This window comes from Rhea pennata, chromosome 2, assembly GCF_028389875.1.
Source record: "Rhea pennata isolate bPtePen1 chromosome 2, bPtePen1.pri, whole genome shotgun sequence".
In the NCBI taxonomy this organism is placed as follows: domain Eukaryota; kingdom Metazoa; phylum Chordata; class Aves; order Rheiformes; family Rheidae; genus Rhea; species Rhea pennata.
The window spans coordinates 3,703,529-3,729,835 of NC_084664.1; the positions used below are offsets into that span (position 1 = coordinate 3,703,529).

A 26,307-nucleotide genomic window follows, 5' to 3' on the forward strand; every position below is an offset into this window, starting at 1 on the left:
AGACTAGGTCCAGATCTGAACTTCCCTGAACTCTGGGATCACTGTGGGGAGTGAAATAGTGGCCAAAAATCATCTATAAATAAAAAGAAAAAAAAACTGTTGTTGCGCAGCTCAACAACATAGACGTGAATGAATTTGTGGAAGGAGACGACCGGGCGTTTGAAATCTGGCACGAACGGGAAGACTCGGTCCGCAAGTACCTCCTTCAGGCGCGTACCGTAATTATCAAGAATTCCTGGGTGAAGGAAATCTGTGGCATACAGCAACGGATCAGTCAGCCTATCTGGAGTGAGTACAGCCCGAGACGGTCTGAGCCTGCCTGCACTACCTGATACCTCCCTGACATGGGAAGGGGACTTTGCTGCTGAGTGGGAGAGAACCCTCTAGGGTCATCTGCCACCTCTTAGACGAAACTGAGGTTAGAGGTTTCCATCAGTCCCATCACAGACTTCCATAAATAAATAACCTATTGGTACCAGACCTACTGGTAGCAGTGTAGAACCACTTGTGATTTTGTTGAGTATTCAGTCCTTCATTCCAGAGTTCTGGCTTACATTGATTTATCGGGATGCATAGCTTTGCTTTGAATTTTTATTTTGTCATCTAGTTTACTTCGTCCTCACTGTCATTTAATATTACACCAGTTTTGTGTCTACAGAATTTATTGGGAGGGTGTTAGATCCGTATTGTCCTGATATGAGCTAGAAATTTTGTCCTTTAACAACATAAGTCAGTTTGGCTTCTTAAAAATCCAAAATATCTGGTTTTGGTGTATGCACTGAAAACAAGTCTGGGCAGTTTATTTTTATGTTTTTAGTGAGGTGTTCTAATTAGGAAGACTATCAAAATAATTTTACATGCCTTCTTGTGGTAGGAATAAATCAGACTAAAAGTCTGTTAACAAAGCATAGATTTTGCTGTTTACAGAGCAACAGAATAATATGGTTTGTATATCGAGAGTGCACATTAATTGGGGAATTAACTGTGGCAGCTGTTTAGTGTCTGAATAACGGGTGTGCTTATTAAAATCATTGCCTAAAATACTTTAAGATAAACAACAAACCCAGGATTGTTACGTCCTATCTTTAAAGCCAGCAACCAACTTTTGGCACACTTAACTTACTCCCAAATAAACAAGAACAGCGTGTCACCTTTAAAGTCATTGCTTGCTAGATTTTTTATTTTCTGGTTCCCATTTTTCACCTCACAGCTCTGCAAAGATTCTGCCTATTTTCATTTTATTTTGCAATAGCCATTCTATGAACTGAGTCCCCTCCTCAGGCCTGACATACTTATTCTGACGTTTCAGTACCTCCGGACTTTGAGGAAGAACTGGCAGACTGCACAGCTGAGCTTGGAGAGACAGTCAAGCTGGCTTGCAAAGTCACAGGAGCTCCCAAGCCATCTGTCTGCTGGTATAAAGGTATAAGCAGCAAGTCGTGTTGTCGTGAAACACATATTCCGAGTCTGTGCTCTGTGTGTATTGCTCTCTGTGAAGCTGTTGGTAGATGATCTGTGAGCTGATCTCTGGGAGACACCTGAGTCTAGCCTTAAAGAAGTTAGCTACTACGCAGCCAAGCTGCGGTAGCATGGACCTTCCTGTGACTTCATGTACCCTGCTTTTCAGGTTTGCGGATTAATCCAGATGAAGCCCCATCTTGTTGCAGTTAAACAACTTCTTGGAAATGACTAACTTGCTATACTAGCTCAGGCCTTCCTGTGTGATAACACAGGCAGCTCTGTGGACACGTTCCTTTTCTCGGCATAACTATCTTGCAGGGGAAACAGCTTTGCGATAAATTCACACCTCATAAAAATATGTTCTGCGTGCTTGTGGTCTCTTTGTAAGTGTTTCTTTTACTACACTTGGTAGCAAGTAAGAGCTTCAACTGGACAGCACGTACTTTGGAAGAGTTTTGTTTTTAAATGAGGGTTGATGATGGATGAGATCCCCCAACAGAGCAGAGAGTGACTTGGAACAGTGCTTTCTTCACAGGATGCACTGTAGAGAGCTGGAGGAGGACGAGTTCATTGCTCAACTAGCAGATTTTGCTGCAGAAAACAAATACAGCCCTCAGATCTCTGAAAAAAAGAGCTGGATGCATTTCCTAGAGAGAAAGTATAATTGATACTAAGCTATTTACTAAGACTTCTTTTTTCCTGTATTTTTAAAGATGGGAAGCCAGTGGAGGTGGATCCCCATCACATTATAATAGAAGATCCTGATGGCTCCTGCACACTGATCTTGGACAACCTAGCAGGCAGCGACTCAGGACAGTACATGTGCTTTGCTTCCAGTCCTGCTGGAAGTACCAGTACGTTAGGAAAGATCCTTGTTCAAGGTAAAACCCTACACAGATTCATTGTTTCAAAGGGGTCTGTTATGTAAAACCTAAACAAGAATATTAAGGCAGTCGATACTATGCAGTATACTCCCTTCAGAAAGTGCTTTAATGCTACAGGAGTAGTGAATTGTTCTTAGAAAATGAGGTGTTTAGGGTCTCGTGTGCAAGAATTACCTGGTCAGGGACACATCTCTTGCATCTGTTAGGATGTTGTCATCGTTCCAGCTGTTGGCAGTGTTTATCCTTGCTTTGCAGTGCCACCACGGTTTGTGAACAAGGTTAGAAATGCTTATTACATTGACGGTGAAGATGCTCAATTTACCTGTACTATTGAAGGAGCACCTAGGCCTCAGATCAGGTCAGCTTTTGAAAGTCACTTTGGAACAAATTCTCTTTTCCCATTTTCCATGGTCAGAACAGTCTCCTGCCCTGTCCTTCAAGTTTATGAACCTTTCTTCTCTGTGTTCTCCAGCTTGTCTCCCTCCCAATCCTGGCTTTTCCTGGTCCCAAAATTCATGGTATTCTTACGCAATTTATTCCAACAAGCATCTGAAAAGAAACAGCTACAAAAAATACCTGATATGGGACTGTATCGCATCTAATGCCCTGTCAACATTTTAGGAATCCTTTATGTTCCCTGCCTACACTTGAATTGATTTTATCAGCAACGAATCTGGAGTGTTCATATAAAGAGCTCAATATAGCTTCTGGGCATTGGGACTACTGCTCCCTCCATTGGCTAACGAGGTGCCTTGAGCAGTATCTCATAAGCCTGCTGAGTACAGTATCTGTGTGTGATCTATCTGTAGCTCTATCTGCCAGGAATTTAAAGCCAGTGTGGGATCCAGACTTTTTTCTAATGGTTAACTCTTGAGTTTTTTGCTTGCTGGCCTGATAGATGGGTGGGTGAGCTGGGGACTCCTTGACCCTGCATATTTTTTCCTGGTTTACATTCAGTGTTTTCCATATGCAGGTGGTACAAAGATGGTGCACTGCTGACAGACACCAGTAAATACCAGACTTTCACTGAACCACGGAGTGGCATATTAGTCCTGGTGATCAGGAACCCTGCCAGGGAAGATATGGGATACTATGAATGTGAAGTAAGTTCAAAGAGATGTAAAGATCTGCTCTCTGGCATGTTGTAACTAGGGGAATTCCTTTTACTAGGAGAGATCCACTGTGAGAGATTAATGACTGATTAACTGGTGTTGCATATTATGTTAGAAAAGCTCATCATAAAAGTGAGGTTCATCTGAATTGGGCCTGGACTATGATCATCCCAAAGCTTCATAATATTCTGACCTGAGCTTTTGGTTGTTCAGATAAGAACAGCTGATACTGAGCTTAAAGCTGGATCCAGCTCTCTAGTGCTACTTCTGTTGAAAGTTTAGGAGCATTTGGGCATGAAGTTTTGTTTCTGGACCATTTTTAGATTAAGAACAGATTGATGCTGCTCCAAATAAAGCATCAAAAGAAAAAATTGGGTTTCAATACAAGTAAAAACCAAGGGAATTCCTGTTTTTTTTTTTTTTTTTTTTTTTTTTTAATAAAGTATACCTGGAAGCATCTAATAGATTAAAATAATTTAAATGTACTATTAAAAAAATCTTTTAAAAATTAGTTACAATTTATGCATTCATTGTAACAAAATACAAAAAAACTGTCAGAGCTCAGGTATAAAAACAGTTGACCTTAATTTACCATCTTATCATGGGTCTGCTGAATGACGGTAAATGGCTCTTAGCTCACAGCAACTTCAGTTACTCCACATAAATTGTTAGGTAATCTGATATAGTTTAATGACTTCTACTAAAAGTTTTGCAAAATTACATTACTTTGCATTTGTCATAAGCTAAGATTCCCAAGATCCCTTATTTCCTCAGCTGAAAAGACTTGGTGGACAAAAGGCTGATAAACAAAAAAACACTTATTTAACTAGCATTTAAATGGCATATGATAGAAATACGTATCTGTTGGTGGAGATAGTCACCTTAGGACAGAGTCACAGGCTGCAGAGTTAACTGCAGGTAACTGGGTTAGCTGATGTGCTGTAACTTGCCTGTGCGTGTGAGTTGTTTGGGTTAAAGCATTATAATGAACTCCACTGCGCAGCGACGTGCTCGTTCAGACCGTAACTTAGGTTTGGGGTCACGTCTTCCTCCATATCTGCTGTGAATTGCAATGAATTTGTTAACTTAGCTGCAATATCGTGTAGAAGAGTTGTATTGTATAAAACCATCCTGCATTTTATTCAGTACCGCATGATTCTCTTTAGCTGGTGAACAGATTAGGGTCGGCAAAAAGTGGAGCAGACCTTTACCACCATAGTGCAGCAGCCCTGACCCAGGACAGGAGAGGAGAGCAAGCCATCACTATAGAAGGTACGATCCTTGACCTGCTCTGTAAGTATGTCAGTGACTTACTCTAAAACCACCTCGCTGAGGATCGAATCTATTTGCCATCTTATCCATGTTGATTGTTGGTGTACATGTACCTGTATGTCTATCGAGAAGTGCATGGGTATGCTGCAACTCAGCTCTATACCCATCACCATCTGCTGATTTCCAAACCATGCAAATCATCTTCATCATATAATGCTCAAAAGTGCATTATATGAAAAAAAGAGGAGCAAGTGAAGAGTATGTCATGCTGCCACTAATGAAAGAAAATGTTTCTCATCCTGTTGGAGTTCTTGAAAAGGTGTGTGTCAGTTTGGCAGAACATGAATTAAGTGTTGCTGACAAAAAAACAGGTCCTGTAAGTAAAGCTGCACGTGTATTGTGATGTCTTCCTGAAATACCACTGAGCAGTATCTGAAATGATTGAGAAAGCAGAATGAAGAGCCGTACGTCCTGAGCAGTACTGGTTCACCTGTTAGTAAGGCTGTTCCACATCATCGTAGAGCCTGTTCCTTTTTTTCTACTTTTTTTTTCTTCGGTTGAATTGATAGGGGGATGTGGAGTGATCTTCCATCCATCCAGTGAAGCATCTCTTTCTTAGCACTTTTACAGTAAGACTTCTTGAAGTTATCTTCTTCAGGTGATGGCATATTGGGAATTGTTCCCTCCAAACCCGTCATAGCTGAGTTTTGGTGAGAGGCTCTATCTGAGTAGGGCCCACTGGCCCACGTGGGAAGCTGGTTGTTGATACCAGTTAGACGTGGGCTTGACATGCTGGGCATGGGCACAAGCACTGTCCCTGTGGTCCTTTATCAGGAAACCATCAAACATGCAAAAGCATTGCGGGGAGGACGGTGCTAGTATAGCAATACCGTAGCTGTCTCAGTAGGATAAGCCTTGAAGTATTTGAATGCTTTGTCCTTGTTGTGAGCTAAAGAGAGAAAAATAAATTACATGCAAGATGCAGAGGAACACAAACAAATTGCTGTTAAGGCAGTATATTTTGATGAAGTTTTGTTTTACCGAGGCAGGAGATGTTACATAAACAAACAAGGGTTGTAAAACAGCCTTAGAAGCACTGTTCAGCTCTCGGGGTTTTAAATACATACGTTCAGCCCTAAATTACTGATGTGCTGTAATACCTGCAGTGATAAAAGATGTTGTGAAGTTGACTGAAGAAACATAATTTAGAGATTGCCTGGAAGCTTTGGAAGTGTCATGAAATCATTTGTGATTGGTGCTGTGCTGTTGCCCAAACTTGGCAATAGGGAAGAAAATGACTCATCTCCCTGGAGGAAGAGAGGGCGAGCTGGTTCAGGAGGAAAAGGAGGAGAGATGGGTCTCACGAAGGCTTTCTCTTTCCATCTTTATAATCCTTTCCATTTTTGAAAATGGGATTATTTATCGCTTCACCAAGAAGACAACATTACTGCTGCGTGGTATTATTCCATTAGAAAATAATTATACTGTGTTTCATAGCTCACCTGCTAGACCCTGGTGGGTCTTTTACCTGATTTACCGTTGGGTCTATGAAGTGGTTACTGCCAGAGCCTCTTGAAGCTCCTTAGGGGCTTTTGTGGCAATTATTTTAGTTTTTCTTGTCTTGCCTTTCTGTACTGTTCATTATACTGAGCAAAACCTAAGGGCCCAATTTGGGATATCATGTTAGTACAGTGGTTTACAGGCCCTGACGCACCGTCATTGACCAAGTTTTCATGCCCCGTCACTATGGGTCTGAAAAACAAACCTGTTGTCATTAGGTTTAAATTCACAGTATGGGAATTTGGACACCCACTGGAAGAACCAAACTCAAAAAGGGTGAAAACCACTGGACTAAGGAATCCCTTTTGTGAGCAGCTGACAGCTCAGGCGGCAGGTCTGAAACGCTGAGACCTGCCTTCAGGTACACCTGGTCACTGCGCTGAAGTCAATGGAGAATTGCTTTAAAAACCCACTTTCGGTGGTTTTTGAAAGGACATTAGACATTAAAAAAAAGTAACTGAAAGAAGATCCATCTCTTTGACTTCAAGTTGAGTATCTGCTTTGTGGCCAGCCACCTTGCTGCTTCATCTGCACACGGCAGATCTCTCCTGACATGGGCTGACTTGCAGTGGCTCTGGCATTCCTTTTTAATGTATTAATATTGTGATCGAGTACCCCAGGTTCACTAACTTATGGAAGTCCTGCACCTCTGAAAAATGTTGAGTTCTCAGGCAGGCTGATATGTCCTGGCCACGAGACAGTCAATGGGAGGGGAATGGGTCAGCAGTGCGAGTGGAGACGAGCAGAAGCTTGGAGTAGATATCCAGAACATAATATTTGCAGCAAGGAAACAGAGATCTCTTCATAGTTCTGCCTTAGTTCTCCTTGCAGAGCTTTGGCCAAGTTACTTAGCTACCTTGTACCTCCAGCTTATGGTAATACCATCTTGCAGGCCTAAGTGAAATATTATGAGGCTTTCCAATGCAACATTTCTTTACAAATGGACAGTGAGGTGGGTTGAGAACTGGCTGAAAGGCAGAGCTCAGAGGGTCGTCCTCAGTGATGTGGAGTGCAGTTGGAGGCCTGTGGCTAGTGGCGTCCCCCAGGGCTCAGGACTGGGTCCCATCCTGTTCAACTTTTTCATCAACGACCTGCATGAGGGGACGGAGTGCCTCCTCAGCAAGTTTGCAGATGATACCAAGCTGCGAGGAGCGGCTGAGACACCGGAGGGCTGTGCTGCCATTCCGAGAGACCTGGACAGGCTGGAGAGCTGGGCGGAGGGGAACCTCCTGAGGTTCAACAAGGGCTAGTGCCGAGTCCTGCACCTAGGGAGAGATAACCCCAGGCACCAGGACAAGCTGGGGGCTGACCTGCTGGAGAGCAGCTCTGCAGAGCTGGGAGTGCTGGTGGATGACAAGTTGACCATGAGCCAGCAATGTGCCCTTGTGGCCAAGAAGGCCAAGGGTCTCCTGGGGTGCATTAGGAAGACTGTTGCCAGCAGGTCGAGGGAGGTGATCCTGCCCCTCTACTCAGCCCTGGGGAGGCCTCATCTCGAGTCCTCTGTCCAGTTCTGGGCTCCTCAGTCCAAGAGAGACATGGAGCTACTGGAGAGGTTCCAGCGTAGGTCTACGAAGATGATCCGAGGGCTGGAGCACCTGCCCTGTGAGGAACGGCTGCGAGAGCTGGGCCTCTTCAGCCTGGGGAAGAGAAGACTGAGGGGGGATCTGATCAATGTGTACAAGTACCTGAAGGGAGGGTGTCAAGGGGACAGGGACAAACTCTTTCCAGTTGTCCCGTGTGACAGGACAAGAGGCAATGGGCAGAAATTGAAGCACAGGAAGTTCCGCCTGAACGTGAGGGGCAATTTCTTCACTGAGAGAGTGACGGAGCACTGGACCAGGTTGCCCAGACAGGTGGTGGAGTCTCCTTCTCTGGAGATCTTCAAGGCCTGCCTGGATGCAACCCTGTCTACCATGCTCTAGGTGACCCTGCTGAGCAGGGAGGTTAGCCTAGATGATCTCCAGAGGTCCCTTCCAACCTTACTGATTCTATGAAGAGCTAGAGAGACATCGTATCCGTTAGTGCTACCCTGTTACTGAAAGAATAGTGAATATGAGTTTGTCCCCCTGACCTTTTTAAAGGTCCCTGGTTGGAAAGATGACCCCGCGAGGTGAAAGCAGAGCAGCGTTCCTGTGTTTTCCGCAAAGGAAAATACAGATTTAGGCTTCTGTGAGGGGAAAAAAGTGGAACATAGATCTTGTAATAAGGGCCATACCAGAAACCACCTTTCATCCATTTGCATCAACGAGAGTCGACTTTGATTCAGACTTACCCTAAATGTTTCATAACTTGTGAGTCGATGATTTCACGCATTAACCAAAGAGGAGTCTGGTCCTGTAGAAGCACTGGCTGATCCTAATGCTTACAGCTTTTAACCTGCTTGTCAGGAGCTCCTGCTTTGCAAAGCTGTTTTCCTAAAATGCTCTCAAACAAGTTGAAATGATAAATCTGGTGCAAAAACTGATGCAGGGTGTTTTTCTCTCGAAAAAGGCAACCCAGATTCTCTCATCCTACTTTCGTGTGGTTCTGTCCTTCACATAGGATTGCTTAAATCCTCTCTCATACCTTGGATCCTACATATAAAATTCCTTTGTCATGCACTAAACTGCAGGTCCTCAGGACGCCTTTACTATGTGCCGTTTACAGCTTTCTCATGCCCAGGGCTGCTGAACCTTTGCATACTGAATCCCTTTGACATCTGTTGCATATGGAAATACTGCAGCTGATGCCATTTGGATGGACAGGCATTAATAAAGCAAGGCGTACAGGAGGATTCCTCCTACAGACACTGAGGAATTCCCTTAAATACATATTTAATTATCAACTAAATGTAGCTGCTGTTAATACAACCCTCTAAAAAAGTTATTTTTATGTATGTAATCAAATTAATTAATGCCCTATTTGCTGCAGAACTGATTCTCTTGCTGCTTATGGATTCATCGTGTTATATTATTTGATGAGATTTGTTACTAAAAGTTATATTGTGTATAAATTGCACAATATTGATTTAAAGGTTTAAAAACTTAGTGAAAACTTCTGACTTGGGTACAACAAGTTATTCCAAGCACTCAGCTCATCTTCCATCATTGAGCAATACTCCTTTCATAATTAAAAAGTGATGTATTAAAGTATTTTTAAATTATTAACTGAGGATAGATAAAAAGGCTCTATTGTACTTTCATTCAGAGATAAACATTTGAAAACAATCTTGTTCTTTGCTTACCTGATAAACCTTAATTCCCCAAATTATTTTGTTTAAACCTATGTAACTCTGGAGTAACTCGCCTGAGTCTATTGGGGTTGTTCCAGATTTGTACATGCATAAGGAAGACGAGGCTCTGCAAAAGAAACATTAAGCTCCAGGTCAGATATTAACATCAATATTTGCACAAAATTCTCTGTAGTCATGGTGAGATTTCCATTTTTACTTAGTGGTAGCATAGAACCCTTGGAAGTTAAGTTATATCTAATACTATAAGTACTTTTTTGATTTCTAGTCTGTACAGTTTTTGGCCAGTGCTGAAAATGGCAGCATTTACCGTAAGCTCCATCAGAGAAAACACAGCTACAAGAAGTTCCCTCTGCAATAACTATGATATTATGGAAATAGTGCAATATCAAGTTTGGTAAATATTACCTTTTTGATGCCCATAGCTGTTATCAGAGTGAGAAAGACGAGGGTCTGCAAACAGATTTCCTTTTTTTTTTTTTGTTATTTCTTTTTAAGCTGCAGTTCACTTTTAATTATATCAAGCTAAAAATTACTTTATTTACTATATAGGGTGGTGTGGAAGATTGCAAAACAATCACTGGAAAAATACTTAGAAATTAAATTTTTTAGGAACTTTACTAACTTAAAATTCAATAAAAAGTGGATCATGCTGTTGTGTTTTTTTTTTTTTCCTAGATCCCAAACTGATTCAGCTGTTCAGAATGTAATCAAAACAGTCTGGTTCAAATGTTTGTCTTAATTTTATGCCAGCAGATAGGTTGAGAAACTGCTGAAAATCTTTACGAAATCTTCAAATGTTATCTTTCTTATTTTTAAAATGTCCTTTTTAAGAAATGTTTGAAAAATCGTTGCTTTTTTCTTTTTTCTCCTTTTTTGGTCTTAATATGCCTCAAGAACTTCCAGTTCTTTATGAGACAAGAGTTAGAAAAAATCTGTAAATGGTAGCAAAAGCCAGCGGCAGTAGGTGTAGGTATATTACCAAGAGCTCCCCCGGGGTTTCGTAGGGATTTTGTGATGCTGATTTTCTGTGCTGATGATAATGATTTAATTTTCTTTGTTATCAGCACAGATTTTGCATCTAGTCTGCAAAAGCCTGGAAGCTGACTGCTGAGTGTTTTTCTAATCAAAGCGTTGCACCTTGAAGTGTTTCAGCTCTCCAGGGTTTTCTGTAGCAATGTTTCTTAAGCCATCACCATCTTATTACAGAAAAGAAAAAAAAAAAAAAAAGACAAAAAAAACCTCTCCTTGTTTTCTAGCGCTGATCTTTCAAACAACAGTGTCAGGATCTCATGGTAGGAAAAAAAACCTTTATTTGCAATATTCATAGCCACAAAACAAAAAGCCTTTGCAAATCTAAAACGTTCAGGCAACACCCTGACTGCTCATTTTTGGTCAGAGACACTAAAGGTGATGCTGGAAGTAACCACAGAAAGCATGGATGGGATGGTACAGGTGTTTTTCTTCACTCAAGTTTATTTTGATTAACGAAAAAAAGTTAATTTAATCATTTCAGCTTCTGCCTTATTTAACCCCATGCTGTTCATACTGTTTTCTTTGTAGTCACTGAGCAAGAGACTAAAGTGCCCAAGAAAACCATCATCATGTAAGTGCTGATTTTTTTTTTTTTTTTTTTGGAGGTAACTTTTGTGTTTTGCCTTGCTGCCTATGCATGATCCAATAACAAGCTTGTGTATATTGGCCATGCAAGTGTGTTCGTTCCCATCCCACTGGATCTCGTGTTAGTTTGTGTTATGCAAAGCCACAACCTGAAAAACCTTGCTGTCCCTTTCAAAAGCTAGCAACACTGGTGTCAGACACAGCCTGGGCTGGTTTTCCGATGATGCAATGTGAGAACAAATTGCACTGAAATCCGCAGGAGTCGCGTAAGAGCTCGAGAAAGGGAGAATCTGTCCCAGTGCTGAAAAGAAGCTGCTTCAGAGCTCTGCCCGCTCAAAAGACGCACAAATACTACAAATATCTCATAGCTTGCAATTATTTTCTCCTGCTTCCTGTTTTAAATTCTTAAGAAACGTCTTTTATGATGAAGCAGAAGGAAGTTTAACTATGTTACACATTTCTACTCTCTAAGCATCTGTATTTCTAATATGAACTATCATCCTGGTAGCGAATGGGGCTTTTTAGATACTTTCAGCCTGGTTTATATTGGGTGCTTATAATATATAAAGATTAAGCAAAGCAAAAACAGTACTTTCTCAGTTGTATGTAGACCAGAAGCTAATCAGGCATTGAAATCTTACAGTATTTTCTTAAATATCATAAATAAGTACGTAATGGAATTGTTTTATGTTCTAGAAGGGGGATGTTGTCTTTCTGTGTTAGGCCTCCAAGCAAATCTATACAAACTACATCCTAATGGTGATAGGTGCTTATGCAATGATATTTTGGGGAAATACATTCCCACAAGAGTCATAACTTTGCTAAAACCGGTTCTTGACTTTGATATGATTGTAATAGTTGACTACGTTTTTTAAAAGAAGACTTCTGTTAAATGGTGAGGAGGATGTGTGAAATGACAGCTGAGGTTATGTGTAAGCTATGGCTCCACCTTTCATCTCTTACTAATTTTTTATGATGATTATTAGTTACTATCCATATCTTATGCCCATTTTGAGCTAACAGTCTATAAGAACACACTGCTCCTCCTAGCAGCCCCAAGGGAGGTTGGTACATTTAAGAGCAGGATCACAGAACAACAGAAGTCCACCTCCTCTTACCAGGGGATCGTTGACTCAGTGGAGTGGACCTCAACTTGAGGTGGGACAGTGATGGGATACAGTTTGGGAACAGGCATGAAAGGGCACATTCCAGCTCTCCTTCAAATGAAGCAAGCGGAGCAACAGAAGCAGCTTTGAAACTTTACCTGCAGAATATAACTTAATGGATAATTCAGAGACAGAGTTGATCAAGGTCTAGATATGCCAATCCCAGATCTTAGGAAAACACACAAAAAAATGCATTTTAACCTGGCAGTGTAAAACAAAGTCTTTAGTGCAGCTACATGCTTTGGAATGAAGATAAGCTCACTGTAGCTGATCCAATCCTGGACTTCACTGCATCCTAAAACAGAGGGATTGATAGTGAAAAGAAATCTGGTCTCCACAGGAGAAGACAATACCAAGCTGGATTTAGTCTTCAGTGATAAAGGAGAATTGTCTTATCTCTAAGACAATTTATCTACCAGCCTAGTTAGACAATGGCAGCTGGACAAAGAGGTTGTCCTTTCGTAAGGACTCTTTCCACCCTGCCTTGCAGCTCTGCTCTGGAGCCAACGCTCTCAGTGGCAGAGTAGTCAGACTAGAGGATGAGGCTGATGAGGAAACAGAGAGGAGAGGAATAAAAAAGCTATTATTTTGATTCATAAATGTTCCTTCTTGATTCAGGCCACTGTCTTTTTATCCTTTATTTACTCCACTTTTTAGTTTTAGTGTCTATTTCTTAGAAACAGTCTCAACACAGAAACAAAATTGACTTTACCTGTTACTTGCACAGAACCAATTACCTCTGCTTCTGTATACCTCCAAAACAAATAACATCTTTCCCTTTGACTTTTTCCATGAAAAAATAAGGAAAATTCTATAGGAAAAACTGTGTTAAACATGTAAACTAAGAACAGTAAAATCCAGACTTAGGTGTTCCTGTCCCCATATTTTAAAGCTATTTAATGCAATTTCATCTGGAGCTCCTTTAAAGTCCAAGTTAGTCCAGACGGTTGTTTTGATACTAGTTGTGTGCATCTATACAGAGATACTGAGAAATCCCAACTGCTTAGGATACCCCCAAAAGTCTAAGTAAGACCAACAGAATTACTCTGAGAAGTAATTGCCCAGCATATCAGACCAATCTGATACTCTTGTATCAATTGCTAGTAGCAGGATCAGGCTGTGTCTGCAATAACACTGTTAAGGCAAGTAAGAATAGGTGCATCTTGGCATGGATGACTTCTGCAGGAAAACATTCTAACCTTCTTTTCATGGCTTCCACAAATGCTTAATGCCCTTTTAATTTATCTGTTCTGTGTGTGAAAATGCAGATCTCTACTTCTCAGAAACACAGATAATGTTTCCTCTCAAAATAATCATTATAGTCAATAAAATAGAAATATAGATAGATACATTTATTAAAAAAGGGGAGGACACTGAACCCTCTGAAGTAAAGGTCATTTTGCCATTGATTTTGATAAAACTGGAGTTTCAGCTGGAGAGACTCAGGAAAAGGTTAAACTCCTTAAGTGTTTAAGATCTTTGGGTGAAACTGCTGTATCATTCTGAAGTAGCAGATGATCAACACAATTAAATGATATATAGCAGCAGCAGAAGAACATTTCTTAGCTGGACATATTCACAGTGTGTTCATGTACTCAGGGAGGCTAATGGTGCTTGGATCCATGTGGGAGGAATGGCTTTGAGATTTTGCCTGATTCAGAAAGTAAGCTGGAGATGGGCATGTGGGTGTGCGTGTGGATGTGCGCGTGTGTATCCCTTCCAAAATGACACGCTCTCCACAAAAAGCTGAAGTGCTTACAAAACTAACACCACTGTAGTGCCTTGATCAACCATGGCATGTGCTGACGTGGAGTGTGGCTCCCAGAAAAGTCCTGTCTTCCTTCCAACTCCATGTCAACCATTTCTGTCATCAGAGAGGAAACAATAACCACTGTGGTGAAGAGCCCAAGACAGAAGGGAAGGGTTTCTCCTGCACGTCCTTCTTCAGGTTATTCGCCTTCCCGCTCCCCAAGAGCTGAGCCAACTCCAGAACCGGTTTATGTGTCAAAGATCAGACAGCCAGTCCACAGACGTGAGCAGGAGGCAATGCCAAAGTCTACTGTTCCCATGCTTTTTGTAACAGAACCAGGGGACAGGCAAGGAGCAGCAGCTGGAGATATCGTCATAGAGACCAAGGTGGAAGAGCAAAAGCCCAAATGGGTTGAAGTTGAAGAAATAATTGAATTCAAGGTGAAAAAATCCCCCAAACCTACGAGGAAAAGAGGATCTTCCCCAGCAAAACAAGAAAAGGATGACTCAGGGGTGTTAACATTCACTTTTCCCAGCTCTAGGCCTAGGCGTTCCCCAGATGATGATCCAAACACAAACAACTCCAACAATAAATTAGTGGAACAGTCAAAGTCATCTTTGCCCAAAGACAATCTCTCTGATGTGGATATCCAGCCCCTGGCATATGCAGCCGATCAGGAAGGACCTCCAGTCAGCAGTGAAGACAGAAGTTCTCCTTGTGGATCTGAACAGCTAGGAAGCAATTCATTTATCGATTATGGAAGCGAAGGAAAGGGCTACACGCAGGAAGCAAGTGCTAACTATGTTTCAGAAGTCACTTCCCCATTGCTTGCCTGTGGGGGTGAGACTTTGGTCTTCAGTTTTAATACAGCTGCTGGAGACAGCCCTGAACTTCTATTCTCCCCAGTGAGTGCACAGGTTAAAAAAGAGGCAGACGAACTAGACACGTCTTGGCCTGTTGAAGAAGAGGTTCCAGAAGTAACACAAGATATTCTTCCGGAAGAGGATAATGTCATTATAGTTGATGAACCAGAGGAACTACAGATAGATGACATCAGCACCCGGGACCGCAAAATCCTAACCCACAATGGAAAAGTACTAACTTTGGAGGATCTTGAAGATTATGTTCCTGAAGAAGGTGAGACCTATGGATGTGATGATCAGAGCCATACAGCAGACAAACCCTGCGAAATCTCTGTGCTCCAGACAGAGATTAATGAGCCAACGATTGGGAAGCCGGTGCTGCTGAATCTGGGGAGACCTGTTGTTCCTCAGCCAAGACAGAGATTTTTCAGCAAGTTTGAGGAGCACGTTCCAGGAGGCGTGTTTGTGTCAGCCTCTAGAGTAACTGGCGTGCAGTCTGCAGGCCCCTCAAACATCTCTTTCCACGTCAGTGATACCTGCATGACAGCATCGCCTGGAGTGCATGCGGCAGCGGCAGCAGCATCTTGTGGTCCCTCCTTCACAGTGAAACCGTCCTTCTGCACAGAAGTCCAGCTCTCAGCAGACAACGGGCAGTCAAGCTTTAAAACTGAAGTTTCCACAAGAACCCTCAGCTATGGAACAATTGGCAAGCCTGTTACGTTGCATATCAGCACAGAAGACCTCTCCCAAAGCTGAGCAGATATAAGCATAGTTTTCAAAACAAAAGAAAGCAACATTTTTTTAAAAAAAAAAAAGAAAATGTTCTAAGTGAAGGGAATTGGTGGTGAGGATTGCAAGGAAACATGTGCAAGGGAATACCTCTGAGAAAATGTATTTAAATATAACACGTAGAGCTTTTCCAGTCTTAAAGGGAACATGTATGTCAGATCAGTTTATAATTTTAAAAGCTTTGGTCAAGGTGAACATATATCATTCCATAGTGAAACAGTGATGGTAGGTTTAGGAAAAGCCTGGTTCTCCTACCTGTGATGAAAATATAAATGACATTTTTGTCCATGAACTTAAAAATGATTTAAAGTGCTAATTTGTAAATTATGGTGTAGCAAGAAGGTGAAAGAATCTAAACTTTTCAACATCTTTCAGCAGCCAGGATGGGAGCAGTGTTTTCACCTAAAGCAAACTCCCGTCACTGTGTGCACCAGAAGGTCATGAAGCTTCACACTGCTTTGACTCTACTGTATACTTTTGACACCAATTAGCTCTACCAAAAATTTCTTCATAAACCTTTCAACATGCACAGTCTGGTTAAAGTTGTTGTAAACTTCTACTGCAGAATGAAACATATAGAAAATACTGCATTTACTAGGAACGTAAAGGAATGCTCAAACCTTTTGGCTGAAATCCTAATTTGACTGAAGTCAGTGGTCAAAGTCCCACTGACTTGAGGAAGACAAGGATTTCACTATTCTCTTCCAATTTAAGTTAAAAAAAAAAAAGACCGTCTTTTTAAAATGACCTCTGTTTTCAAGTCCACTTCCTAGTTGTCTAAAGATACAGGTTTCATTATTCTGCATTCGAGTATTACGGATTTATAAACCATATTTGTTAAGATACGAATTTGCCTAATGTGCACTGCAAGGCGAAAGGATGGCACAAAATGCCTACTGCATCTCTAATCAGAAGCTAATACGTATAAAGAATGACAAATGGGGTCTTTGTGGCAAAACGTTAGAAGGATAAACTGGAATATTTGATCTCCTATACATGCCAGTGGTTAAACATTGCTGTTAACAGACTGGTGGTGAACGTCTCCTAAATTTGCTAAAAAGAATTTGCCACTGAGCTACAGCAAAATGCAGGAACACAAAGACAATAAAAAGAAAAAGAAGAGAGAGCTTTGCCACAAATATCTGGTTGAAAAATAAACCTGGTTATAACGTTAAGATAAATTAGGCTTCGTGGAAGCATTGCATCGTATTACTGTAGCCGTGTGTGTTCAGCTCTGTTGTAGAGGTCACATCTCCCGCGGTGGGTCGAGTTGCCCTGGAGCTTTGCCACGGGGGTGCCAAATGCACAGGGAAGGCTAGGAGTATGGTTAAGAATGTTATTCTTCAAGAGACTGAATGCCACTGAGATATACTGGGCATGGCCTATTCCTGTTGGCTTCACTAAAAGTGGATATCACGTAGACCTTCCAAAAGTTGCTCTGTCCCGAAAAGAAACGGGCTCGTGGGCCCTAATGTTGGCTCCTAGGCCCAGCTGAATATTGGTTGAAGTCACCTGGAGTTTGTCATTGCTCTCAATAGGACCAAGCACTGGCCCTGCCTATCTGACGGAGGTAGGAGGCGAAGTCCAACACATTCTCCCAGCTGAGTTGTGTGCAACAAACTTTTCCCTTTGGGTTGCACAGTGAAACCGGAAATGCTCAGACACAGTTGAATTTCTAACTAGCCTGAGGGGACTGAGTGAGTTTTTTCCTAGAAAATGTTGGCGTATGATGGTCTGTCTTGGTGTTTCCCAGCTAGGTAATACCGTGAAACTTGTTCTAGAGTCCTCCAGGCGATATTCCCACTAACAGGGATTGAATTTAAGAAAGGTGCTTGTAGAAAATAATACTTTTTTTTTTCCTGTGGCTGCACCTTGATCATATGGTGACTGAAGTGAATGCATTGATTTTGCAGCCTATTTCATTGCAATATCTGAACATAATATTATGTGTAATAACATGTGCACTGCACTCATAATACAGGACACTTTTCCACTGATTACATGTGGTGAAAATAAATCGAGCCTCTTTAGTGTTAACTTTCTTTTTTGATAACAACTCTTTGGTTTATACTGTTCATTTTATAATTAAGCAATACAATGGATATATATTAGTGCTTTTTCATATATTGCACTGTATATTGGAAAGTAGCAGACATACAACACGGAAATCCTTTTGAAACTGAAAATATTTCGTTCTTATTGGCACTGATTCTCATCTCAGATGTTCTAGTATCAATCCAGAATAATTCCACAGGACTAAGTGGATTTGATTCAGATTTACAGAGATGCTGCTGAGAAAAGAATTGGTCCTATACTAGTCTTTAAAAATATAATATTCATCCATAAGGCTGATCTAGATGTATAAAGCAATATGGAGGTTTCCTCCTGATCTGATTCATGCTTATTTTTGGTTTTTTTTCTTTTGTTTTTCTTTTAACAAGCTGAAAAGTTGTAGTTCAGATGGTCATAGAAAAATCAAAGCAATTAACATCTGTTTACATTTTCTTTTGAAATTTAAGCAGAAGAGAATTAATTGAAAGGAATTTTTAAAATCCTGTGTAAGACTGTTCAGAAACTGAAAGGTTTATGAAAAGTCTATTATGTTTATTTTCAAAATATTTTCCTAGAGGTTAATAATTATGCTTATAAGTGATTAAACTGTGTAGATAACTAATGAGATGTGTGGGGATTTATTTCATTTAGATGAAAACATACAGTTGTATTAAAAAATTTGATACAAAGAATGTTTTACTATAGTTCCTGCAGGTAAATTAAAGAAGTGGAAACCTCAGTTGGCTTGGGATGCAAAACAACAGGACAAAGCAAATTGAATGAAAAATATATTAGATGGTGAATTGATACTAATAAATGTCATGCATCAGCTATCACTTAGCTCATTGGGTTTCTGTGTTTTTGTTTATTCACGGCACTCTGTGCTCCACCAGCTAGTCTACTTCTCCCATTGACTTCAGCAGGAGCTGGGTTGCAACCCAAGAACATTATTCTAGGTGGGCTGTAGCTGTAATTTTGGGGGCCAGTTTCAGAAGTGTTGGTGGAAAAGAACCTCTTTTTAGGCATTCTTCTAACTCAAAAAATGCCTGTCTGCCACAGGTGTGTCCTCACCTCACCACAGTGTTACCTCAGCTAAAATTCAAGCTCCTCATTTTGGTAGCTTGATTCCTTCTAAACAGGGAGGAAAGGGATTGGATTAGCAGCTTGGGGAACTCTAAATCTCATGGTAGCTCGTGGGCCAGAAATGTTGGAGAACCTCTACCTCAGCAGTTCCTCTAACTTGAGCTTAAAGCACCACTGGTTTGACCTAGAGGTGCACACGTGTGACTCAGGGTTGACTTTGAACGAAGCTGTGCTAGCCCCACAGCCACCACGTGTTAGCAACCGTCAGGGACATCCTGCAGGCTCAGATATATTTCATGTAAAACATCATTGCCTGGTTCTGATCACATTATACCTATTTTCCCAGGGGATGAAGCAGTACATTCATTTGCAAAAATGGTGTTTACTTGATTTGACCATGATACCATAATTAAATAATTTTTCTCCTCAAGAGATACTAAGAATGCTTTCTTCATTTCCAAATAGTTCACTTCCTGGCAGCTGCCCAGCTTATGGGGCAGCACCAGCTGGTGGCAATCATGACAGGAACATCAAGAAATCAAAAGATGAGTCTAGAGAAATGTTTAAGCATCTTCCATCTAGACCAGTGGTGATGATGGGTTGGTGGGACATGGAGTGAGCAAAACTTGCTTTTTCCATCAATAAACCCAGAACTGAAGTCTTGCCCATAGGAAGGATATTAAGAACAAAAATCCAATGAGATATCTTCAAAGGGGGCTGATGCAAATGCACAGGCTTCAGCTTTTGTTTGCTGAGGTCTGTCATGAGAATTTATTTTCTCAAGGATGGGAAAGGAGCAGAGTCAAAACAGGTGCAAGACCTTTCTCTATGTGAATGACATCAGACAAGTCAGAGCCAAACCTAAAATAAGGTGAAGCCTGAGCCTTTGTGGGCAGTCAAGCCCATTTTTGAGGCAGGTTTTCTTTCGTTTTTCCATTTTGAGCTTTCTTTTGCTCTGACACATTCTGCCAAGGACAAACACCTCATTTTTTGTCTCTGTTAAAAAATCCCAACTTCAGGGAAGATGTCTGAGCTTCTTGCAGGGTAAGGATGGACAAACTTAGGAAAAGAAAAAAGCATGGGGAAGCACATGTTTTCTGATATAGTTCTGTATGGGTTTGGACTTGCAGTATAGTCATCGTGGCTTTTTGCCACTGCTCCTAACAGCGAGAAGCGCGCTTCATGGGCATTTCAGTGGGCATCTGCAGAGCGGGAATCACGTTGCTTCATTTGTATGCAAGTGCTCTTCTTTTTTTGTCGGCATGATCCCAATAGCTCTCCTTGCATATTAGCTGAAAAAGTGGTGGAGCTGTGCCCCTTTGGCACATGCACAACGCTGGGCAGAGTATTTTATAGGCTGCCAAAAAAACCAATCAGAATGCTTTTTCTGCTACCCACAGGAAGTATTTGTTTCTCATTCCTATAGGAAACATTTTTAAGATACTGAAGGTTTAGGCACCAAAGTAGGGTGTTTTAAAACGGAGCTTTTTAGCCAGTTTTGTCATTGCCCAAATTATGGTTTGAGTTGGCACTCTTCCTTTGCAAGCAACATCAGGGACACGATGAAAGGTCTTAATCTGGCACAGATTTTGTCTATCTTAATGCATAGTTGAGGATATTGCGAGATTTTGTCTGTCCCTTTATTGTACCTCATCAAGGTTAGTGGAAGGAGCCCTGGGCAGCAGATTGCACTAGATTATCTCTTGAGGTCCCTTCCAATCTGAGTTATCCTGTTATCCTCTCCTCTCCTATCCTATCCTAACTTCTTTTACCAGTACTGACTGCAAATAAAACCGTGGTATTTGTCTGTGGGATAGTTGTCCTGCAAAGATGTGAGCTCGAACAGCCATTTATAGATGTGAAAAGCTTTTGTCTTCTCTTTGCCCTCGAGACTTTGAGTTTCCCGAGGTATGAATTGCATCTTCTTCTCTGTAATTCTTCTCTATGTTTCATCTGTACCGACCAGCTGACCTACCCTCTGCGGTGTCTTGCAATGGCACAGTCCTGTACAGATATTTAAATTTCAACTAGTTTCCAATACAGGGCCCAGCAAATCTAATATTGCAAAGCAGGACAAATAGATGATTCTGTAAGCAGTAGCTTCACAGTCTCTTCTGCCATCCGCTCAGGTTTATAAGCTCATTGTCAGCCCTCTTCTTTCCCCTTCCCTTCTCCAGAAGTCCTGGTCAGTCTGGTACCTACTCATTCCTCTTTCCTTTTCTCTGCAAAAATGTCATCCTCGCACATAAGGCTCCATATCAGCACAGCAGGGCACAACTAGGTTCATCCCACTGGTCTTAACAGAGGTATTTTTGTCAGAGCAGCCCACGTAGGGTTGAGTTTGGAGCTGGTCTCCTTCAATCAATCATTGTTACCACCTATGTTCTGCAGGTCATCTCATGGGAGATGGAGTGTGTGCGCGGTGTGGTGCAGTGATTGCAGTGCGGTGAGAAACGTCTGCCGGGAGTTCGGTGTGTCGAGTGCCTTATTGCGAGTCCTAGCTAGGGTCTCTCCTGCTGGAATTTCGGCATCAAATCCCTGCTCTAGGAGTGGGGAGAAGGACACTACCGCAAATGTTTCCTCTGGTTGTGATGGGTGGGGTGAAGCTGATAAATTCCTTTTACCTTGAAGAGAAAAAAGCTATTCTTCTTGTCTGTAGGAGAGACTTCCCCGCAGCCAGAGACGGAGACTTCTGTCCAGGCCTCGCTTGAACGCGCTGATAAGGAGATCAAAACGGCTCTAAGGAAACTTGTGGATTCAGCCTCACTGCTTGTGACTCTTCCACCAGGCGCAAGAGGACAAGCTGGTGGTCTCGGCCTTCTCGAGTCCGTACCTTCTGAGTGCTCGGAAATGGGAACTGGGCCTCCTCTGATAGTTCATGAAGCCAGTACCCAAACCCAAGTTACTACAGGGCATGGTAGGTCTGGAATTAAGCTGGAAAATGTCCTATGGAAGTCAAGAGAGACAAAAGTGCTAAACTCAACAATAATAATTTTTTTCCTAAGTTTTTTTGTTTCTTTGTGTTCTGAACAGTTGCAGGTTAAGAGAGGATATTCAGAGAGCACGAAACATGGGGCTATGGGTTGGGGTTAGGCTGGGCACAAGCTCTCCTTCATATCTAAGCAGAGTTTTTAGTCTGCCAGCTGTCCAAAATGGAGGAATAGAAGTTTTTTTTCCAGTTCTGGGCTATTTAACCTGGACTTGGTTTAATGTTTTGAGGGAGATCTTTTTTCCATTGCATTTTCAGAAGTTACTTGGTTTTGGATTTGCTGAGATGGGGGAAGGAGGTTGCTTTTTTCTTTTTTTTTCTCTCTCTTTCTTTCTTTCTCTCTCTCTTTTTCTTTCCTTTTCTTTTTTTAACTGTTTATTATTAGCAAACTGGAAATTTGTTCAACGCCCCCTTATTGGCTGCCGTGAATTTTCTAAGATCTTGGGCATGACAGCTTCACTTGCGTTCCACTGGCACTGGAGTAATAGATTACTCAGCAGTTGCCCTGTGATTAAAACCAATGATGTGTGTGATTGTGTCTTGCTAGGAGAATCTGGCTTTCATGTCTGTGTTGTTTTTAAAAAATACGAATTGGCTGCAGTCCTTCTGCTCTTCTTTATGCTTGCTGCCATAACAACTTGTCTGAACGGTCACTGTTTGTGTCAGGTCAGAATAACTATCCTTAAGCCAGTGTGACCTAGAAAGGACAATGTCGAGGAGCCTTCAGCCTACAGACCCCAGATGCTGTTTGAAAAATGGGATGTTTTTGTCTAAACTTAACAGGAATTCAGATGAATTTCATGGAATCAGACCCCAAAATCCCACATGAAAAATGAATGGATTTTAAAGCCTCTTTTCCTTTTTAGTGGAAAATTATCTATGAAAATAACTCTATGGTAAATCACAATGACTCAAAAATCATCAGAAGCAGAATGTCAAATAGGACAGATTATTTACTTAGCTGTAACTGAAGAAACAACAGAGCAGAGAATAGCATATGGAATAGTTTTTCAGCCCTTTCACTTTAAGTCCCTCCACCTGAAGATGTTATTAATGCGGGGAATTATTTTAATAAATCGGAGACTTGACATCTGTCCCTTTGATCACACTCTCTGAATAAAAAGGAGGCAAATATTTTGACAGCACTGGCTGAAGGAAAGCACAAGTACGCTTCCTATCCACCTATGCACTTTGATCCTGCCACTAGTGCTGTAAATAACCATGTTTTTCATGCTGGTAGAGCAGTCCAATGCAGTTTCTGAAAACTGCCGCTTTTTTTCCAAAATCAGCCAGCATCAAACATTCCTAGAGCACTCTGCCAAAGGCCTTTTCTGCTAGGAAGATAATGTCCCTCGATCTGACATTTTCTCCTCAAATGAAGAAGAGGGTGATGCACTTTATCCTAGGAGGGAGCTCAAACAGTCAATGTCAAAGGACAATTGGTTACTTTTGCAATAGAAGATCAAACCAATTTTTGAGGATGCGTCTGGTAAAATAAGTAATAATGAAAGAATAAGAATATCTAAACTGCCATAGAGCACTGGGCATTTCATCATATCTACAAGGTACAAGTCAAACACACTTTAATTATCTAGTAAAATGGGTGCATTGAATTGACATTTTCCTTTCAGTCATCACGATTCTTATTGTGTCCGTGTTGGTCGCCTTTCCTATTTGTGCCTCTATATGTTTCCTCAAAAAAAGTTAGTTTTGCCCAGTCACCAGTGTTTCATCGTTGAATCTCTCTGATGTTATTCAGTCCCTTTGCTGCATCTTGTCTTCTCAAAAGATCCTACTCTTAGCTTCCGTGATTGCACTCGGCTGAAGTCAGATGGACTCAGTCGGACAGAAGGCGGAGTGGAGGTAGTGTCCAAAGATTTGCTCTGGTTTCAGGTGTGCCTTCATCAGTGACATGTCTAACTTGCCTTATCTCTGCTGCCAGACAAAGCACAAAGCCAAATTCCATCTGAAGAACCAAGTGCAACAAAGCCCAGGCCTGGTCCTTCCCACAGAGAGACAGCTGCTGGAGCAGAAGGGGCTCAGGAACGCACAGTTCCCATCACCAGGTAAACACAGATCCAGCACACAGAGTTCTGAACGTGGCAGACTTTGTTGTAGGAGAAATGAGTTCCAGTTGAGGAACTGGTGGTGACTCAAACTGATTCTTGTGGGTTTAGTAGAATCCTTAGAGTCCTGTTAACCTGTGGGTCATGCAAGAGGAATGGAAGAGGTTGGGGAGAAATTAATTCCCTGAACAGAATCTTCTTGTATTAAGTTATAGTGATAGATTTGAGAGTCTAATCCTGTATTTCTGTAGTTGTATGCGACTGTGTAATGGTATTTACTCTTGATCTTTGTGAAAGAACATCACCAGCCACGGGGGCAGGAGACTGGTATAGAAGAGAAGGAGATGTTGTCTGGGATGTGCACAGTGAAGTTTATATTGAGACCACGGAAAGAACTTGTGTGTATAAGACTGAGGAGAAGATGCCAACAAGTAAGAAACAACCTTGTTTCCCTCTCCCTGATCCCATGATTGTTCAGTTTTCTTCTCTTTTGATGCTATTTCTCAGTGTCTGTTTTCTGAAGTACTTATGTTTCTTGAGCAATAACTAAAAAAAAATAACTCATAAGCCAGAAAACAGGAAGGCTAAAAGTAATGCTACTGAAAATAAACCCATATATGATACTGTGGTATCTCTTGATTTGACACAAAACCAGTATCACATCCTAAATGGCCAGTCCTGGAAATCCTGTTTGAATAATTCGACTTTCATTGGGAGACCATGAATAAATTTATGGTATTGTGGTGGCTGCAAACCCCTGTGTCTCACCAGGTGCACCCTACATGCAAGTGACAATAGAGGATGTGCAGGTGAATTCTGGGGAGCGTGCCAAATTTCAGGCAGTGATTGAAGGAAACCCTCAGCCTACTGTTCTGTGGTTTAAGGTAAGTGAAGATACTTCCCTAACAGAGAATAAGGACCACAGAAAGGATTATAGAGCAGTATTTTTGTGGGGAATTTCTTTTATTCTTTTATCCTATGCCTCTTTCACTGATTTGGGTCACGTCTATAGACTGTGATGCAGAAGTTGTCAAGTCAGCCACAGTTGTCTTTGGATCCAGCAAATGGCTGTTGGATGTTGGAGGTGTTTTTCTAGCCTCTCTTTCATCTTATCACAGAATAATTGAGCTTGGAAGGAAACTAGAACAGGTTGCCCAGGACTCTTTCCAGTTGGGTTTTGAATATCTTCAATGACGGAGAATCCAAAACTTCTCTGGACAGTCTGTTCCAGTGTTCTTCCACCCACAGAGTAAAAAAAAAAAAAAAAAAAAAAAAAAAAGAAAAGAAAAGTTTTTTTTCTTATGCTCGGATAGAATTTCCTGTGTTTCAATTTGTGCCCAGAAGTGCCCTTTCGTGAGAGGACAATGTAGGAACAGCTGTACTGGTTCACCACAACCATGTACGTTTGACCTGTGCTATCTCCAGTGTCACTGTAACCCTTTCAGCAGGGAGGGACAACCAAGATGGTTTTGGAGACCGAGATAGGAAGGAAGTGGGATAGGTGGCCTGGCTGAGAGCCACCAAGATGTGAGCTGTAGTTTTGGCATCAGGGATGGGCTCAAGAATGATTTGTCAACATGACTTCCACTCACTGCATCTTTTCTGTAGCAAATCAGTAAAAGAACAGTGACTAATGACCTTGAATATCCCATTAAGAGAAAGGAGAAATCATTTATTTTTATCATTATTATTTTAAATTTATTATTTACTGGCCCTTGAAGTAAGCCAGTATTTTTCAGTAATGATTACCTGTAACTCTCCTGTCCAACAATTTTTGTATACATAAGTATTATTCCATTTTTTTCTATCTTCCATCTGAAAAGTACAAAGATGAGCTACTCAGAGAAGTAAATAAAATACAAAAAAATGTATTTTACTTATACTCTCTTAATGCTCTTAATACTCTCCCAATCTCTGGCATTTTCAGCTCAGGGATATCTTGAACTGGCTGAATTTTATCTGTTTACCGACCCACAATGAAGTTCCCTTCCACATGCGCTTGGACCCATGTAAGCTTCTTGGCCCTTGGGTCTTCCACTATAAGCAGTTAATCCCTGCCCACTCTCTCCAGCCTATTCATGATTTTGTACAGCTCTGTACTGTCATCTCGTATCACAGAGCTCCCTTCCAGGCTGAAGAGTCCCAACTTGCTCCATCAATTCTCATATGGAAGCAGTTACAGAAAGTGCATTGCCACATCAAGCACCCATGGCAAACCAAGGATTTCCAAGATGATGTTTTCAATCTTACTCTTCATTTCTCTCTAATAACTTATAACCTGTGGTATATTTTTGACTACCACCAAGCCCTGTTCTGATGTTGCCGTGGAGCTACCGTATCCCAAAATTTTGTGCCAGTGCAATAAGGTTCAGCTCAGAGCCCAATATTTCATATGGGAAAATAATGTAGCA

General features: G+C 41.4%; 2 protein-coding genes across 10 annotated transcripts in view; both read left to right on the plus strand.

The window, feature by feature from the left end:
• Positions 1-21,681, plus strand: part of OBSCN (obscurin, cytoskeletal calmodulin and titin-interacting RhoGEF) — a 158,580-nt gene extending 136,899 nt beyond the window's left edge. For 7 of the 9 annotated variants that reach the window (XM_062568718.1, XM_062568709.1, XM_062568711.1 and 4 more), the window contains 8 exons: positions 111-288; positions 1,310-1,423; positions 2,175-2,342; positions 2,601-2,703; positions 3,319-3,448; positions 4,624-4,729; positions 11,082-11,124; positions 14,179-18,598. In XM_062568718.1, coding sequence (XP_062424702.1) covers positions 111-288; positions 1,310-1,423; positions 2,175-2,342; positions 2,601-2,703; positions 3,319-3,448; positions 4,624-4,729; positions 11,082-11,124; positions 14,179-15,673 — 2,337 coding nt within the window. In that variant the 3' untranslated portion in view covers positions 15,674-18,598. The other 2 variants (XM_062568715.1, XM_062568714.1) reach the window with 2 other exon arrangements.
• The window catches only part of LOC134136729 (obscurin-like), a 28,399-nt gene continuing 23,732 nt past the window's right edge, over positions 21,641-26,307 (plus strand). The window contains exons 1-4 of the mRNA XM_062568719.1: positions 21,641-21,758; positions 23,773-23,896; positions 24,194-24,327; positions 24,668-24,780. Coding sequence (XP_062424703.1) covers positions 21,692-21,758; positions 23,773-23,896; positions 24,194-24,327; positions 24,668-24,780 — 438 coding nt within the window. The 5' untranslated portion in view covers positions 21,641-21,691. The remainder of the gene's footprint in view (positions 21,759-23,772; positions 23,897-24,193; positions 24,328-24,667; positions 24,781-26,307) is intronic.